General features: G+C 38.0%; 1 protein-coding gene across 10 annotated transcripts in view; it reads left to right on the top strand.

Moving 5' to 3' along the window:
- The first annotated feature begins 858 nt into the window (after positions 1-858).
- Positions 859-18,527, top strand: part of PTPRC (protein tyrosine phosphatase receptor type C) — a 65,550-nt gene continuing 47,881 nt past the window's right edge. For all 10 annotated transcript variants that reach the window (XM_082314408.1, XM_082314416.1, XM_082314415.1 and 7 more), the window contains exons 1-2: positions 859-930; positions 1,016-1,133. In XM_082314408.1, coding sequence (XP_082170534.1) covers positions 1,067-1,133 — 67 coding nt within the window. In that variant the 5' untranslated portion in view covers positions 859-930; positions 1,016-1,066. The remainder of the gene's footprint in view (positions 931-1,015; positions 1,134-18,527) is intronic.

Here is an 18,527-nt window from a genome sequence, read left to right as displayed (position 1 = left end):
ATTATGTGAGTTTGTGCAACTTTTTCCTGTGTGATGCTTAGGAAGTCTCTGAAAGACTTATGAAGAATAAGCACAAATATATTCTCTTCCCTTCTTTATGGGTTTTGTGACAGGATTTTGCTGGTTCTTTTAAAACCTTTGACACCTCCAATAAGAGAAGCAATCCCAACATTTATTCCCTTTGTAATCTACTGTATAATGGACATTTGTTATCAGGTTGTTGAGTGCTATCTCAGTGCATGCAGTGAGGGAAAATGTCTTTGGTGTACCTTGCATCAACTCCAGGAAAGGGGCTACAATCCTCTGGCACTATCATGGTAAAAAATTGCATTGAGCTATCTAATTAGGCACTGAACATTACAGAAAACAGAATTAGACTGCCTCTATCCATTTTTTGTGTATTAATTACTGTCATACCTAGAATTGCATCCTTGCAGAAAGATTCAGAAATATATCCCATGTTTAAAGGGTTTTCATTCACTCAGCAGCCTCTTCACTTGAGGATGCGTCTTTTTATGAAGGCCTTGTTGCCAGTATAAGGGTTTTGTTGATTGATGGTTTGGGTTTCTCTTTCTCTCAACAGAAATCTCCAGAAGCATCCATAACATAGAAGGGACTCAGTGAATGTATGCAATAGAAGAGTAAATATGAAGAGAAAGAATGAGTGTTCAAGTCCTTTGAAAAGTTAAGTCTTGTTTAGCTCCTCAGTAAAAAGAAATGGCTGAAAATAATCTATTTCATTTGAATTAAGGAAGCTGAGCATTACTGCAGCAACTTAAGAAAAACCCTCTTGACTTCCTGGAAACTGAAAGAATTTTTTTTGAAGAAGTAATTGTCTCTGACATCACTAAACTGCATAGCGAGTTTGCGAGTGGTTAGTTTGGGGTAACAGAGGAAGCAACTCCTTCACAGATAAGCAGGCAGTGCAATGTATGTGCCTAGTTATTCTCCTTTTTGGTTCAACTTTTGCTGAGAAATTCTTTTGCAGACAGATAACACTTATTTTGCTTTTTAGAGAGAGACACATGCTGTTTCATAAGGATACGCCTGATTTCCAGAAATAACCATGTTTATGTGGCTTCAACTCTTAGCATTTGGCGTTGCATTTCTGGGACAGGATGCTTTTATCAAAGGTAGGTAGAAATTGATATTTCTTTCTCTCATTTTGATCCCTTAATGTCCTCTGTAGAAGTAAAACAAATGAAAAGTTTTGCAAAGTGGAGAAATAGCATCTTTGTTCAGAAAACAGAATAGGAAGATTGACGCATAATGTACACGGCTAAAATGTCTTCTGCATGGTCATATGTGAGAGTTATACGAACCATCTAAAAAAAAAAAGATTTGTAGTTGTATTTGAAAAAGAATACATTTAGATCTCTTACGTGAACCTGTTCAATACAGTCTTTATGTTTGGTTTCATCTCACAATGCAGTATGTTGTTTTCTGTGTTTAAATCCTTCAAGAAAAAATCTCCCCATCCATTTTAGCCACTCCCTGCTCTCATAGTCTGCTTACAGTTCCTCAAATTTTGATTTTTACTGCAGTGGGGTTATTAAAAAAATCTAAGCATTGTAAGTTAAACTCTACAGTTGGGAAATTACTTATTTTATATAAATTTTATAAAATAAAAAATATTTATTTATTTCATAAAAACTGCTTCTTAAAGAGACTTCAAAATTTTTAATTGTCTGTCTGACTACCCCACTGCAGGTGAATTTGTTGCTTGACTTTTTTTTTTAATTTTATAAGAGAAAGATACAGCCCAAGAGGCTGATCTTGCAAAACATGCTAGATGTGACAGATAATGTAAGTAGCAAGAAAAGCAATTAATTTTGAGGTAATACTTTATATAAAGACAAAAATGGATCTATGTTTAAGAAAATATTCTCTTGAAAAGAACATGCAGCTTTCTATGTATATGTACTTTTCATCAGTTTAGTGAGTTAATGTAATTTGGGATAGTTGATGGCAGACACAAAAGCTTTTCTCTAAAACAATGTTCACCGTAAAAAGTGGCTTGAAACATATATTCTGAAATGGCAGCAAATGATATGCAGGGCTGAAACCTCTTTTCATAGACGTTGAATTTATGCATGCTTCTATCGTCATATCACTATAGTAACACCAGGTTTATTCTGATGTAAGCAAGAAAATGATCTGCGTTTAGCTAAGAAGAGCATTTGAAGTCTGAGCATTAGTTCTCTTGTCCTTCAAAGTCTCTGAAGAGAGGCAGCCCTGAATAAATCTGGTTGGTAGCTGTTGGATATTATAAGAAAACAAGTGAATGCTGTACTGTAGAGGAAAAGAGCAAAATCTCTCGCTTTTCCTGTCTTTTTTTTTTTTTTTAATCTGCTGTCCTACTTTCCATTTTATAAGTCTTTCTGAGACTTCCCACTGCTCCCTTTTCTCCAGAAAGGGCAGGTTAGTGTCTGCTCTCTCAGCCACCTCCACAGTCAGTCGATGTGTTAGCTAACAGAGAGGGCTGGATGACAGAAGGAAGGGTAGCAGTATTTTATTTCAAGTAATAGTTATTTTCTCTGTCCACACACAGTAGTCTAGCTCGAGCCAGTTCCTCTCTACATACTTCTACTAAACAGAAGAGCCTCAATGAAATTATAAGCTTTAACTCCTCTCTAGTACACTTAAAGCAATTAACAGTCTCACTCTGTAGTATCAAGTACGCAACCTCACAGACCTTGTTTTCACCAAGTAGTTTGGCACAGAGACTGATTCTCCTGTCAGGGTGATGGAACCATTATGCTTCATCTTTGCTGTGTAGATTACTCTGCCTCGTAGCTATGGGCGACTGGGCAGTCTTCTAGGGAGGAGTTTGTTAACAGAGGAGTAACGTTCAGAAAATGTGTTGTAGGCTTTGGTTTTACAGCAAGAACAATTTTCAGGCACTTGTTACTAAGTGTTGAGTAGTCTTTGGGACTTGTTTTGTTATTACTATTATTATTACTGTTATTCTCTAAGAGCCTATTGTACCTAGTGATTTTGAAGACCTTATCAGGAAAAATTTAAGGTTGTCTGACTTCCACCACAAGCACAGACATCCTATAATACTTCTCTAATTTCCTGTAATCACCAAGCCACTTGTAAGAGCACCAAACTACATTAAAACAAACAAACAAAAAGTTAGGAATATCTAGAGCCTGCACAAAGGCCTTTTCACTATGTAAATCCCCCAAATAAAAGGCATGTATCCAGCTGGTTATCCTGGTAAGAAATAGATGAGTAATGGTATTTGTGGATGTACCCATACATACCAATATATGGTACCAATAAACACCAAACTTGGAGTTTGATCTGTCTTTGTAAACAGTTGCACTGCTGAAACATCCCATTAAATTCATAGGTGTTTTGCGTGCTATTTGTTAGTCACTCATCTCTACATGGAATAGCCAGCTTTACTAAAAACTTTAGTTGCCAGATGTGTGCTTCTTAAAATCTTTAATGTAAGATTGATAACATGACAACTTCTAATATCTGGGCTGACTTCCCAATCAAAAAAGTTAAGCTAACATACCTGATACAATGCATCAATGCCTGTTCATGAAAAAAAAACAAACACCACCAAACAAAATGCCAAAACACCCCCTAAAACAACCCAATAAAAAAAACCCTAAAAACAAAAACCCAAAAAACCCCCAACACTTGTCTGCCCCACCCCAAGCCTAACAGACAAACCCCTTTGCTTCCATTTAGAAAAAAGAAAAAGAAATGCTTGCAGGACAAGCACTTTTTTTTTTTCCATTAGATCATTAATTCAAGTTCCTCCCCCACCCTCCACAAAAGTATTAGCAATTTGACAACTTTCAAAAGCCTTCACCCACTTCTGAGCCACTTCCTTTATTTCAGGAAACTACATAAGTGCTTGATAGTTTTGGGTGTGACATTTTTATTTTCCAAGTTAAAAGTACCAAGCTTTTGCAGGCACCCAAAATCTGGGGCTGTGCAGTCTTCATGCCCAAGAGCTGTGGAGGTTTCCACCTGGAAGTGTTTATGTTTTCTTCGCACAGATATCAGCGTCAGTGTAGCTCATCCTATGGCTTTGACTTTCTGTGAAAAGCTTTTTCACAGATTGGTCTATCCCTTTGGAAAGAGTCTGGCAGACCTAATTTTTAAGTAGCAGAACCTAGTAACGTTGGCTCATTTTATGTGTAGGATAAAGGATAAGGGGAATTGCTCTGGCAGGAGTGTAGGTATTAAGATAGAAGAAAATGAAGTGAGGCTTCAGAGCACCACCTCTGTTTTTCTCTTACGGATGCCCCACTACAGTTTCTGTTTAGGACTGTATCATATTCTTCTTTTTTTTTTTTTTGTTTTGTTTTGTTTTGTTTAGCGGTGCACTTAAGGCTTTCTGAAATACATACGCCAGAGTCCTGCACTCAGGGACCTCTTAATCATTTGAAACAAATTGCCTGCTTTTCACATGTTGCACAGTTCCAATACTTTATTCAAAATCAACTGAGACAGAGCATTTGTGTATGCACAGGGGTGCAGGCAGTCCTGCTCACTTCCTGGGCTGGCCAGACAAGCCAGTTCTAAACTGGAAGCCATTCAGTTTCATTATGGTGTTGTACCTAAGCCACCAGCAGGACACATGTTAATTGGGGCACGGCAGCACACTAACATAGCTACATGGTTTCTCGACTAGAATTAGCTACTTGATTTGGACCAAACATGTAATTTTCTTTACCCATGCACCTAGACCTGCACAAATATAACGAGCAGATGGCTGGGTTGTTGATGTGGTATATTGATTGTAACTGCAGATAGGGCAAGAGACATTGGTTTTGGACTAATGGATCTTTCTTACATAGTATGGAAAAGAGATTTGCTAGTCATTCTGTATTCACTCACATCAGTATATTGACATACTGAGAATGTTTTACCAGTGTAGACCTAAAGCCACAAAACTGCCATGCAGAGACCAGTTCTAAAGAAAATCCAGCTCTCGGTGGCATGGTATGTTGGAACCACTTCCTTTAGTTTTAGTTTTAATTTTGTGAACTTAACGTTTATATATTTAGGTTCTGAAGAGCAAATCAACAGTGAGTGGGTTAGAAACATTGCATATATAATGAGATAAGGCAGAAGAAGTGAGGGGAGGGAACAGGACGAAGTGACTTTTCAAAATGTTCCTAGTATCAGGAATCAAGCTCTGCTTTTCTGACTCCTGTGACCTGCCTGCAGAACTGCCTGCCTCCCTGGGAAAATGTGTATGCATTAAACAAGTAGGCAGTCTCCATACTGAAATTGTGAATGCATTGTATATAGTGCATGAAAATTATCCTGTTTTCTTTTCCTGTGCAGCTGCATTGTGGTATACACTGTACCATGCTGGGAGCAAGGAAAGGAGAACAGCAGGCCATGAAAATGTTCTGTCCTCTGTTTACATTCTTGATCTAGTTTTAGGAGTTAATATTCATAAGCATGTATCTGGCCCACCAGGAAGGCAGAGCAAATTAACCCAGAATGAACTCTTTGCTGTCATGGCTTGACTTCTCCTCGTACTCATTCAACTACCTCGTTTAGAGTTACCTCGAGTGTCTCTGCATTACCCCATGTTTTGCACCACAGACTTGCCCTGAGTCTTGCCACTGTTATTCCCCTTCGTTTGGGTGGCTGTTCCTCCTGTGCTGCCAGCCCCAGGGGTGAGGACCACAGGGGAGCGCAGCGTGGGGATGGCTGCAGAGATGACACCCGAGACAGCAGAGGAACGAGAGGCACTGCAGGAAAGTGTCATGTGCTGGGCAAGGCTTGCTAGCATGAGTTCAGCTCTTTGTGGCTGTGAGTGAACTCTTTTCAAACCCTAGCAAGAACATGTGTGTTACAGGAATGTAACAGCGTAGACAGGGCTGGACTGGATGCCTATGCCGTGCTCGGGGCAGGCACGCCCTTTGAGCTGGCTGCTGGGGCTGTGACTGTCAGCCCTGCCTCGCAGACAGCGATTGTCCCTGAGCTCTGCTGCTTTCTGCATAGTGTGGAGATGTCCGTTGTTCACATTTATTCATTTTTAATCATATATAACTAGAAATCAAGCAGTTATTTCTTTCAGGCAAATTTATGAAATACAGAACATCCAAAACAGTTTTGGGGGAATAGTTTACTCTCTTCAGTGCTCAGTTTAGGCCCTGAAGCACTTCTGTGCAAAAAATGGTAAAAAGTTTTAAAGTGGCAAAACTATGACTTCCTCCTGTAAATATCAAGATTAAAATAACAGATACAGTTGCGAAAGCTGTTTTTTTCCCCTGCAACTTTACTGTCTCTCAGACTGTTTTACTGTGTGTCCTGATGTATTTCCAGGCTATCCATACACTTGCAAACAGATCTTGTTCACTGGTGTTTCAGTAACTGTTACAGCATTTTATCTATTTCCAGGCTTCTTTCCCTTTCAAGTAAAGCAGTTTGGGGCCTTCAGTGCCAGGATTTTAGAAACTAGCTGTGAGCACTTCAGTGCCAGCTTATGTTATCCATAGTGTTGTATAGCTAACAGGATCCACTTCTTTTCTTTTATACCACTACTTTGCAGTACTGTTCTTCCAGTTATTCCCTCTGTGTCAGTGCGTCCTCAGCTAGCCTGCTTGCTTAGGTTTCTATTCTTTGGTTTCAAAGACTTCTCTTAAATCTGTCTGTTCTTCATTCATAATCCCACCGCCCTGCACAGAGCTCTGGAGGTATCTTTTGTTGTGCATGAATGACTTTTTTTGTTGTTGCATAAATGTGGACTCCATGGAGCAATGTTTTTAATTGCCTTTTGAAATACATTATTTTCCTAGCAAAAAGAGAAATAATCGAACTAGCTGTCTAACAGAAAAATGAAGCCATACAATGAAGCTTTCTGTACAACATATAAGGAAATAGCAATTTGTTAAATGAAGAATATACATCCTACATGAGCTGAAACATTTTACACTTGGGGAAATGTAGTAGAATACAGAGCCTCAGCTGAGATGGTGCAAAAATATATGGCTAGTAAAGCCTTTCCAGGTAATCATATACATTGCAGAAGCTGTGAATGGAATATTTAAGATAGTAGTAGTCCCTGAACTGTTTCTGGATACTTGTGAGTTAAGACATATATAGGTGGAAAAAAGGGTAAGATAAATGGCAGAGCATAGTCAAGCTTCTAGAATAAGATCTAAGAGACAGAAGTCAGCTGCAGTCTAGGCTGTCTCAGAAACTCATGGTGTGAAGTGTTAAGTCATTTTCATTTCTCCAGATCTCAGTTTCATCATCTGTTAAGTTGAAGGTAGTAACGCTTACCTTGTTGCAAAATGTGGAGTCATGCAACCTGTAAACTACCACAAATTAATCTGAAGAAACTGGTTGTGCATTAGAGTATTGTTGAATAGTGTATCTGAGCAAAGAAAATGGAAAGTATGAAACAAATGACTTGTGCATAAATTTCTACCTTGTTCTCAGTCTTAAAGCACAGGTTTTGTCAATGGGGAGCTGATACTTTTGTGCTGAGTAAGAACAACTCATACTGTGCTTAACTTCAGCAAATCTGAAATTCGCTAAAACATGATCACATCAACTGTTGCCTCCATTTTAACCAATGTTGGGTGAAATAACTGAAGTTTGTCAGTGAGTCCTTGTGAGACACAAGAACAGGACTGCCAGCTTTTTGCTTCCCATGTCTGTGGATGAGACGAGAAGGTGTGCTAAATGGACCATAGGTGCAAAAGGCTTCATGTTTCAAAGCATCCTCCACACTTAGAGGTAAATACAACAGTGAGCCTGTCTTAGGGGTCAATACAAGAGTGAGTAAATTAGGTGTTTTAGGAGTCTCAGTGGTAGCATTTGTAAATGTAAACCAACCGTTCTAGAGAAATGCAGGCCAAGCTGACTGTCAGCATGTGATTTAAAATCATATGCTTGCATAATCAAAGGAAAGATGACCAAAGTTGCTGCTGCAGCAGTTTAGTTAATCTTCTTGAGATAGACCTCAGATGTCTAAAATGAATGCAGAATCACATGCATATACACCTTAGAGAAATCTTTTGGTTTTAATGAGTTTTGGATAGAGTATCTGAAGGATTTCTTTATTCATATCACTCTTCTTGGAAGAATTTAAATGATAATGGAACATATATTTTTAAAATTATATGCATTTTTTTTACTTGGTCCCTGATGGCAGTGAGAGATTGTTGTCCTCGGTGTCTTGTAAGCTATATACAAGCTCCCTCATCCCCAAATAATGTGTGTGAATGTGCATGCCTGTGCCACGTATCATGTGTGTGAGTGGAAGTACAACATTTATGATACTAGAGACTGCCCAGTAAGTACATGACAAAACTTGGCCTCGTTTGCAGTTTCATTAATGCTTCTGTGCTCAACTGTGTGGCCTCAACAGAACTGAAAGACTTTTCTACATCCTCCACACACCTGCAGTCTAGTGTGTTAGTCTGAAGTATGAAATGTGGTTGAGGTTTGAGGGAAAGATGTGAAACAGCAGTAAGAAATATGCGTTAGTACAACTTGGTAGCATTTCTGATTTTGCTGTCCTAGTCTGCTAATGAAATGACTTAGAAATAAACGTTTCTGAGAGCCGCCCAATACACTCACTCTCACTCTTAGAAAATGTTAGGAATAATAGCAGCTTAACCCAGGGTCAACTTACATACTTGCAGCTCAGAAGGTTTACAGTGGAATGGTGCTGAATAAGAGGGAGGCAGTTCAAGAAAATGAGCGTGAGATCTATAGTTATTTATCCTTTATATTAATGGATCAAGGTTTTGTAATACTTAGAGGTTTTGTAATACTTGGAGGTGAAACTTTCATAAAATCCAGTAGTGTTTGGCCTCCTGAATTTAGCACTTTATACTTTTCTGAAGATTAGCCAGTATGGCCATGAGGATTTAGAAGCGATTAAAATAGGTAAGTTTTAATATGTAGTAAGATAGTATTTATAGAGGGATACCATCTATGGAAATCTTGCCTACAGATGCCTTTTGAATCAACACAGGATATATTAAGTTCATTAGAAACCACAGAAGAGCTCAAGAGAAAAGGTCCCACAAAAATTCCAAGATTTGAGGATCAGATTATTCCAAAAGCTAATAAAAAAGCAATAGCCGCATTTGTCTTCCTGCTGTGATTAATGCTAGGCTTAAGGGCCTACTAAGATGCAATTTTGCACCACACTGAATAAACAGAAAAGTGTTTGGTGCAGTAGCTGGTTTAAGTTTTTGTGTTAATGTAGGGAAGAGAGGCATTTACAACGTGGAAGTGATTCTTCTCCAGACATGTCAACAAGTGTGTCGTCATTGCAGGACTGTGTCTTAAATGGCAAGGGAAGGATTGCTTGCAAACCACAGCTTCCAAAAAAACCTCTTCACTGAGCAATGAAGACATTTTTAATAACACTGAGCATGTCACATACGCCATTTTCGGCTGCTCTCTCTGCAGTTGATGCTCTCTGTTTCTCTTTGCAATAGAATTGTTGCTCACTTAAGTCTCACCTCAGTGGTGACGTCAGTGGAAAGACTGAAAAGGCTTTCAAGTGTCTTACAGGATTTATTTTATCTTTGTGGTTTTTTACTGTATTTTGTTGAATTTGCTTTGGCTTTATATTGGAACAGGAAAATAAAGTCCACTTTTTTTTTTTAACCTACTGGGGCTCTTCAAACTCAAAGTTCTGCTTTCCTGTTAGCTGCCCTGAGAAAGCTGTTTGGAGGAGACACCCCCAGTTTTGACTGTAAGCTCCAAAACACTTGAGAACTGTTTTTTCATAGAAGAAAATTATAAGATTTTCAGAAGACCTCCATGTGTTGGTCACCGAGACGATCTGAAAAATTGGAGTGTGCAGCTGCAAGTTAATCTTTTCTGAAACTTTTTCTAAAGTTGTGAACGCTGAACACTTGGAAGGTCAGGAAGGAGCTGCTCCTGTGTGTGCGTGACTGTCTGAGCTGTGTGTGCAGTAGGGCTAACGGCCACAGTCACGATCAAGCATTCTTGTTGGCCAGGTGCTGCAAAAATGTAGGATGAAATGTGATCTTGTCCTCAAAGGGTTTATGATCTGATTCTGGACAGCACGGATACTTCTTAAAAAAGAATGGTATAGAGGCAAGAGGAAAGACAGCTAAGGGAAAAAGTAGTAGTGGTGTATGTGCCCAGCCAAGGAATTTGCATAATCCCCTGTGCTGTTTATTTCCTTTTCTGAGAAAGGGACATACAGCATCTTACTCAAAGCAGCATACAACTGAATAAATGATTTCCTGGATCCAAAATAAACTCTTCTACATAGGTCCATGTGTTTCAGGTCTCACATTGTGCTGTTATAGCTTCTTTACGTGACAACAACTGATGCACATATTCCTGGAAGATAACTCTTAATGATAAAACTGCTGCAGGTAAAAACTTACAGTGCTCCAAAGCTCCTCTCTTGCTATATAGAAACAACAAAAAATCAGGTCACATACAAAGGCACTATATTTATTTGCAATGATTATTTTCTCCAGCTGTTTAATCCTTTCATTAACATATTGCATTCTCTCACCAGTGAGTGAAATATGGTAAACAAACAACAGAATGTGTAGATGATGTGTTACAAACACACACAGATTCACTCTCTTTCTTGTATGGGAGAGCATACAGTCTCACTACTCTCATTCTAAATTCTTGTAGCAGATACTCTATCTGCAGGAGATGAGCTAACGTGAACAACATCTGTATAAGAAAGAGAGGGACCACATTCTGTTCACTTCAGTTCAGAAAATTTTTATGTTGCATTCAGCATTCTCATATCTAAGTACTCATAAATAGTAATAACAATAATAAATTAATTTTGACCTGTAATTGACCTAACAGATTTATTTAGACTGAAAAAAAAGATCACACTATAACTCTTTTGTCTTGAAAAAAGCAAGGAGAAAGAAATACAGAACTTATCTTCAGAGTTGCAGAGGATGACATCATGTTTCCTGAATATCAGATGGTGAACTCTGTAGACACAAGCTCTGGGAATTGCGTGCAATTAATTCAAGTGTGACCTGGATCCATATTACAGTATAGAATATTTTTTGAAATATGTATTGAACTCTACAGAGGGGTTTTTTTGTGGAATTGGTTGTGATTCATTTGCTGAATTGGAGTTCAGGGTCATAAGGACTTTTGGGCTCTAGATGGCTGCAAGGTTGAGTGTAAAGATTTTGTTGTGAAATGCTAAGGGTTTAGAATGTCTGTGTTTGCTATTACAGTAGTTGATCATAAGATACAGCTGTGAGTCGACTCTTGAATGAAGCTGATGTATTGTGTAATAACTGTTTAATAATATTGTCTTTCTGTAAAATCTGAGCTCTATCAAGCTTATGTCAGCTTGTCCTTGTGGCAATGAGCAACCATAGGTAGCAAGAAACAGGTATGTAACCCTACATCCTTTTTAAAAAAATCACTTAAAATCTTTATGGTAATCTTTGAAAAGCACTGCAATGATTGATAGAGTGATAAATCTAATTTATGGCTGATGTCAGATCTTTACAGTGTTAGTGGATGCAACTGGTGTCTTTTTAGTGAAATTTTCTGTAGTTATAAGAATTAACATTCAGAAAGAAGTTCTGATCAAATATGAAGCCAAATGAGGGGAGATCAATGTTGTGGGACAGGGAGTCAGGATATGATGGTACAGCTATTGCTACCCCAAAGCGTTAAAGGAAGGATGATGAAACTGGTTTAAGAGCAGAGATTGGATGCTGGGACTGAGATGGCAGTGGGGAACAGAACAGCTGAAAGGAGGGGAAGAGAGAAACACATGAAAAACTGATAGAAAGCCTCTACGTCATACTGCAAGGCCTGAGATAGCAGCCCAAGTCCCTGAGTTTCATCACTCCTGTGCTGTCAGCACATATCTGCAAAACTCATTGATGAAAGTCTTCTAGCACTGTCCCACACAAAAGATTAAAATATCCTAATGCTATCAGTACTCCCTTAACCCCAAGAGGCGGATCTGAGCAAGGAGATATACACATCCCAGTCCTGCTGATAAAGCCTGAGGAGAGCAGCATTGTGCCTTTTCATAGTGTTTCTGATTTTTTTGAGGATGGAGAATGTTTCTAAAACTAAGAAATCACATGTACAGAGTGACAGAAGGATACAAAGCTAAGCATGCCGTTTTCAGGAAGTTGCCTTGTCTCTGTACCTTATGGCAGTTTTTACTGTCACATACCATTTTTCCGCTACAGGATTCTCTCCTCTGTGTAGACAATAAAAATATATTCAGTGTATTATTATATCTGTGTTGCTCAAGGTATAGATCAGGCCATATTTGCAGAATTACTATTCAAAACTTTCTGCAGCTAGAAATACTAGTTTCTTCTTAAGATTTTTGATGATGGTGCTCATTTTCTGTAGCTAAGTGCTGCACATATGGATTTTCATATTTGTGATGACAAAATGATCCAAAGAGAAAATCAATCTATTGATTCAGAAAGCTTAATCTGAGACAAACACCATACTCTTTAAAGCAACCCTTACTTCAGTTAATTTGTAGTTTGGAAGGTTACCACTTCTGCGAATCAGATGGGTACAATTAAGAACTTGTTAAGTGCAGACCAATTATTAATGACTGCTGTATGGAAAATTAGTATAAGTAGATTTTGTAGCATGATACTAGAATTCTGTGACAAGAGCTGGAATATAATCCTGTTACCTAAACCAGAATTTTACTACTTAGCTGTGAGATCCCTTTTCTTTTTTGTGGTCCCCTGCCTCACTACCTCCATGGCTCATGTACAGAATTAGCTCTGCAGGCAAAAGGTGTCTTTGCCGCATGCTCTGGAGCGTTTCTGTGCAGGACCAAAAGATAATGAAAGATCTCGGTGACTGTTCATAAGTGTTAGGAAAGGAAAAGAACTAGGGCTTTGCACTGGCAATACAAATGGACATTTGCCAACTCTTGAATAATTACCTTTGCTCCCCAGACAATGTCTTTTGGAACAGCTTATGTGTGTACGATTTTATTATAAAATAGCCATTGTACATTGTGAAAGTCACACATATCTGCAACTTTTCAGGGTGTAATTCTGTGCTGAAGTTCTTCTGGCAACATTGTAAACAAAGCAAATCAAGCTTTTTCATAGCTATTCTTCCAATATTTGGAACAGAATTGAAGAACTAATACTGAAATTCTGGTTTGTTGTATCTTGATGGGGGGGTGTTTTTGGTGGGGTTTTTTGTTTGTTTGTTTGTTTGTTTTTGTTAAAACACCTGGTGAGGTCTAGTTAAACATTCAGTTCTTTGTGGTGCCAAACCTGCCACATTCCTACACCTCTTGACCAAGGGCAGCCCGTTGGTAGCTGTCTTTCCTACTTATTTCATGTTACTGTTATCATTATTTTTGAATTGTTTTCAATTATTAGTGTCAAAATGGAATTGCATTTGTTGATGTTATTTATTTGACAAAGGGCTTTAAATGTTGTTTTATGAGTCATTCCTGCTTCTTGCAAAAAGGAATGAAACATTTTAAAGTATATGCCACATTTAATGTACATCACATGGATATTGATAAAATTTATAACAATTTCCACTAGATCTGTGTGATGCCAGGAAATGCAGAATTACAATTTTCAGAATGTGTTAAGTTTCAGTTTGGATGAAGGACAGTATAATTCCTATTTAATGGAGCATAGAATTGAGATGGAAGTAGGAGGAAGATCCTACTGAAAAACCATCACTTTGTGTCTGTTTTGAGCTGTAGCCTTTATTTTTGTATCCTTAATCAGCACCAACACTTGCGAAGTGGATGTTGGTAGGAAATGTAAGTGCAAAATATTGTATAGAAATTTTTGATATCTTTGCTCAGGTGTAAGACATGTTTGAGGAGAAAAAAGAAAACTGATTTGTTGACTATTTCAAGTCTTTCTAAGTGAAGATGTAGAGCAAATTTTGTGTTACTGCTGTAATGCCAAGATAAGAATTAAGTAATAAAAGGAAATATTTTGGTCTCTTTGGGTCATGTTAGGATTCCTGCAGCACAAACTGATTTTAGTCTTTCTGATAGCCACCAGAACTAGAGCAGAGCTTAGGTCTGCTGACCAGTTGGCCGCTACCGACTGATTTGCTGCTTCGTCCCTTTTCTCCTGTCACCAACTCCAAAGCCAGGGAAGAGCTGGATTGGGGGCCCACAGTGGAAGAAGCTGTGGAATCTGATACAATTGTAATTCTGAGCACACATAGTCATGGAAATGATGTCCTTCGCTTTCTTAGTGATTATATCTGATTCATTTTGAGGGAGAAGCACTAACACTCTTGAACTGATTCATCAAGATAGGTAGCATCTTTGTCTCTAGATGAGTATGGAAAATTACCTGACCTTTGATGGATATTTTGATAAAAGCAGAGACACAGGCCTAGGCTGAGTTTCCAGGAAGTGTAGGCAGAATACTATCATTCTTCCACTTAAAACAAAGATTAAAGGCAATTTTTAAAGGGGAGGGGGAGGAATTCTTGCTCAGAGAAGTCTCTGAGAATGTCTCTCTTCTCTAGAGAGTAAGCATATTGTGTAGAACAAATGCAGAGGGGAAGAAACAATGTCTAATTAAGAAAAATACATTATTTTTCCAGTTAGGAACGCATCTCATTCATGTCTTAATAATGGTTAGAGCTGCAGTACTGAAATGATTATAGTGTCCCTTCAGAAAATTCTTACTTGGAGAAGCTTTCAAACTATGTTTGTGAGAGTTTTGCCTGAGAAAAAAATAGCTTGTCTTTAAAATAAATGTAACTAAGATTTTACTAATTTTACTTATTTAAATCTGTGCCTTCGAGAAAGCAAAGAGTTATTCACTAGTTTAAATTTGAGCCAACTTCAGTGGGATTCTTTATAATGGAAGTAAAATACATCACTGTCAGTCTAGACACACAAGGCTTGATCCCTTAGCCTCCATATAGCCACCATTCAGGATTCCCAAACCATTAATGAGATGACAGGTCTTTACAGTGTGTGGTTTTATGTATGTAAGTAGAAATACAATAACTCTTCCTAAATGCTGAATGGTTTAGAATAGATTTCTGCATTCAGGAATGAACCTAACCTTGATTATTTCATACATGTGTAAGTGGTTTTGAGTGAAACATAATGTCAGTGACTGTCATTTTTATCTTCTAGGTGACACAAAGAAATGTAATTTCCTTAAAAAAAACACGGAATATTTTTTCATTACAATATTACCTTGCAAAATATTTGTGTCATTAGAGGGAAAAGTACGTATTTGCAGAAATCAGACCAGGCATTCGTTTTAGTAAAATCTGCTAAACATTAGTTAGTAAATAAAATGCAAAAGAAAAGAGCCTTGGGACACCTGTTCATCACAGCAAATTGTCACCTTGTAGAGCTGATATAAAATATTTCTGCTTCGTAAATGGACTTCAATGCACCTTCATAAATATCTTGTTATTACACAGAGCTCAAAACACTTTAGCAAAGAAAAGTCGTTATTCCCAGGTTAAACAGAAACAGATCCAGAGAGTTAACTTCTAAAAGGTCACCTGAAAAGTTGTTGGACAAAAAGAAATATGCTGGAACTTTTGCTAGTAAGAAGCAAAAAAAGGAGGGGAAATGAAGACACCAGAAGGAGCATTTCTGAATTAAAACTTTTAAGTTGTTTGTTTGTGACAGTTATTTCATAAAGGAAGTCACGTATTTTGTAGCAAAATCAAGCAAAAATCATATTGAACAATGCAAAACAGGAGGAGAGTGTAACATTTATTATTGTGCGAAATAAACCATTCATTTAATGAATCCTGTTAGTCAATCAGCAAAGTGGTAGGAGGCTTGTATATCACCTCAGCCAGTTGCAGAAATCCTGGGTTAACCTTCTGCATAAAGTACTTGTCACCCTACCAAAGGGTGGACACAAGAACTTAATCTGATATTCAGCAAAGACTAGTGGAGGAAGACATGAGGGTATTAATCCTTCTTCATGGGAGAAGATTGCTGTCAGCTTCAAAAGAAAATTTCTGCCTACTTCCAGGCAGGGGTATCAAATTGAAGCACAAATAAAAGGGTTGCTTGGACAGTTGGGTAAGATCAAAGGGTGGCACCTTTCAGATGTTCTGGAGTATAAGCAAGAGTAAATCAAGAGCAGGGAAATAAAAATAATGCGCTAGTAATTTTGCAGCAGGGATCAGTATATTTAGTAGCTGCATTTAATTTTATGGTCTGGAATTATTGTGGTACTGCAGGAGGCAAATGCAAATGAGATTTAACATGATCCGGACTATGACGATTGGTTTTAGTGAGGCAGATTTCTCTAAGAGTTACCCTCTACTCTCCTTGTAAAAGAAATCCAAACCCCAAACCAAAACAGTTCAGCTGTGCTGGTGATGCAGACTCCTGATCTATGTCTTAAGTGGGAGTGGCACATTTCTTTGAATCCTGTTTCAATCTGTGCACATATAATAGCGTTTTCACTGAAGGTGGAAGGTGTTGTAGAGTGCGTGTGGTTGCAGTGTTGGTGCAGTCAGAGAGGCAGATGAGAAGCCTCACTACAGGAAATGTGATCATTAGGGCAATGATCTGTCACGAAATTCATTGTAATGCCACATTTCAGAACAAAAAGTACTTCAAAGCTTTTAGCCCAAAACCAAACTCAAAACCAAATCCCTATGACTTCTTCTCATACTGAGACAGGAGATTTCACTCATAATGAAGAATGCTGGGAATGACTGACAGTGTGTGATGCTGAGTATTTGAAGTGGTGGATGTTGGTTTCTTGTTCGCAGATTCCATCTAGAAGCTTCACAATGCAGTTGCTGGAGAAGAAACCAGTTCGATTACAAATAGATCCTAGCTTGGTCTCTCTGCTCATTATCTTTATGGTACACTCGCTTTTCATATGCCTGCTGTTGTTATAATATCCAAAATGCTTTCTGAATTTCAGTTCTTTGATGATTCTTTGCTAAAAATAATTAGATTTAATATTATTTAAGTGTCCAGTGTTTACGATCTTAGTGGTGCATGTTTTTAATATTGCTTTTGATGCATTTATTAATGTAATGATCAAATTGGCGAGCGCCAGCCCAGCTCATGCCTTCTTCATAGGTGAAGCCTTGTTATGAGGAAAATAGAGGAATCACAAAGATTCCTTAGAGTTTCTCACTTGGACAGGAGTTGCCTGCGTGCTGTGAAAAAATAATAAGGTTTAAACGTCATATAGTACAGATTCTCCAGATCTGGGGGGATTAAAAGGATTCTCTGGAGATGCAAGTGTTGTTCATCTTCTACAAAACCCAGTTCCTGCCACTTTCTTGGCTTACAAGGCCAGAGGCATTTCAAGGACACATCCAGGTCCGTTGCACTAGCTTTGTACTGTCAGCAGACTAATAATTAATTAGAATGAACTTTCTGTATTTCTTTATATAAATATACCTTTAATCCAGGGTAGGAACCCTTATTTTCAATGGCACTTGTGATCTGTCTATCAGGGCAACTTTATTGAAATCAACCGATTTTTTGCCCTTCTCTAATTTTTGTAATTCTGTTAAGCAGACAGAAAGAATTATTTGTTGGGTTTTTTTAATATACATTAAAGAAACTGTTTGTATTGATAGGAATCTTTTTCAAAAGCTTAACAATGCAAGCTATGAAATAAGCAAATCCTTAAAAAATTATATGGTAGGTAAGAAATACGATGTGAAATGCCCAGGTGTAAACATCTTTGACTGGATCGATTCTGCAGGTAGTAATATGCTCTAAGCTGCCCCTTGCAGCCTTGGCCCTCTGACTGTCCAGGGGGACATCCTGGCACACGTTGCTGCTCCCTTCCCTCCTGCAGACACATGCTGATAGAGTCTCACTGCAAATACCACTAAGTTAGACTGGAAAATGGGCATACAAAGAAAAAAGTTAATTCACTCAGTTGTATCACGCTCCCAGTATACCTAACCAAAAGACTCCTTGCACAGTTTAAGGCCTTGGTAGCGATTTACCACGAAGAGCTCCTGTCCTATAACTAGGTATTTGGAGTTAGTCTTATAAAAATCTATGCGCGCTTGGTATTAGAAAGTGAGAGGTGTGAGGATGTTACATAAATGTAATGTCCTGCAAATAAATACGCTATCTTCTAGGTATAATTTAAACAGAGTAAAAGTTACATTTCCTCTGAAATCCCCAGTGCTATTTCTGCAGAATATGAGCACTAGTGTTCTCTGGGACAAGTGTTGTTTGGAAGTTAGCTCTAGGACAAAGCATTTTAGAATGAACTGAAAGAAAATATTAAAAAAAATTAAACTGAAATCCTAGAATCTGTAAGGAAATTATGTTAACACACTGTGCAAGTGTGTGCCTGAGCCTAAATGGAGAGGAAGCAGTAAAGCCAGAGAAAAAATAGAAGCTGGCTTATGAGTGTTTGTTTAGGTACTAGAGGTGTTCTTCTAAAGCTGGAAATCCATCTGAAGTGATGCTAACTAAAGATAATACCAACTGCCATAGGTAAAATTCAAAGTAATTATTACCAAAATGAAGAAGAGAATAATTCAGGAAATAACATAAACCACAATAAATTAGTAAATTATTCCAA

Source organism: Platalea leucorodia, assembly GCF_965183815.1.
Source record: "Platalea leucorodia genome assembly, chromosome: 5".
NCBI classification, from domain to species: domain Eukaryota; kingdom Metazoa; phylum Chordata; class Aves; order Pelecaniformes; family Threskiornithidae; genus Platalea; species Platalea leucorodia.
This window is presented reverse-complemented; position numbering and strand designations above follow the sequence as displayed.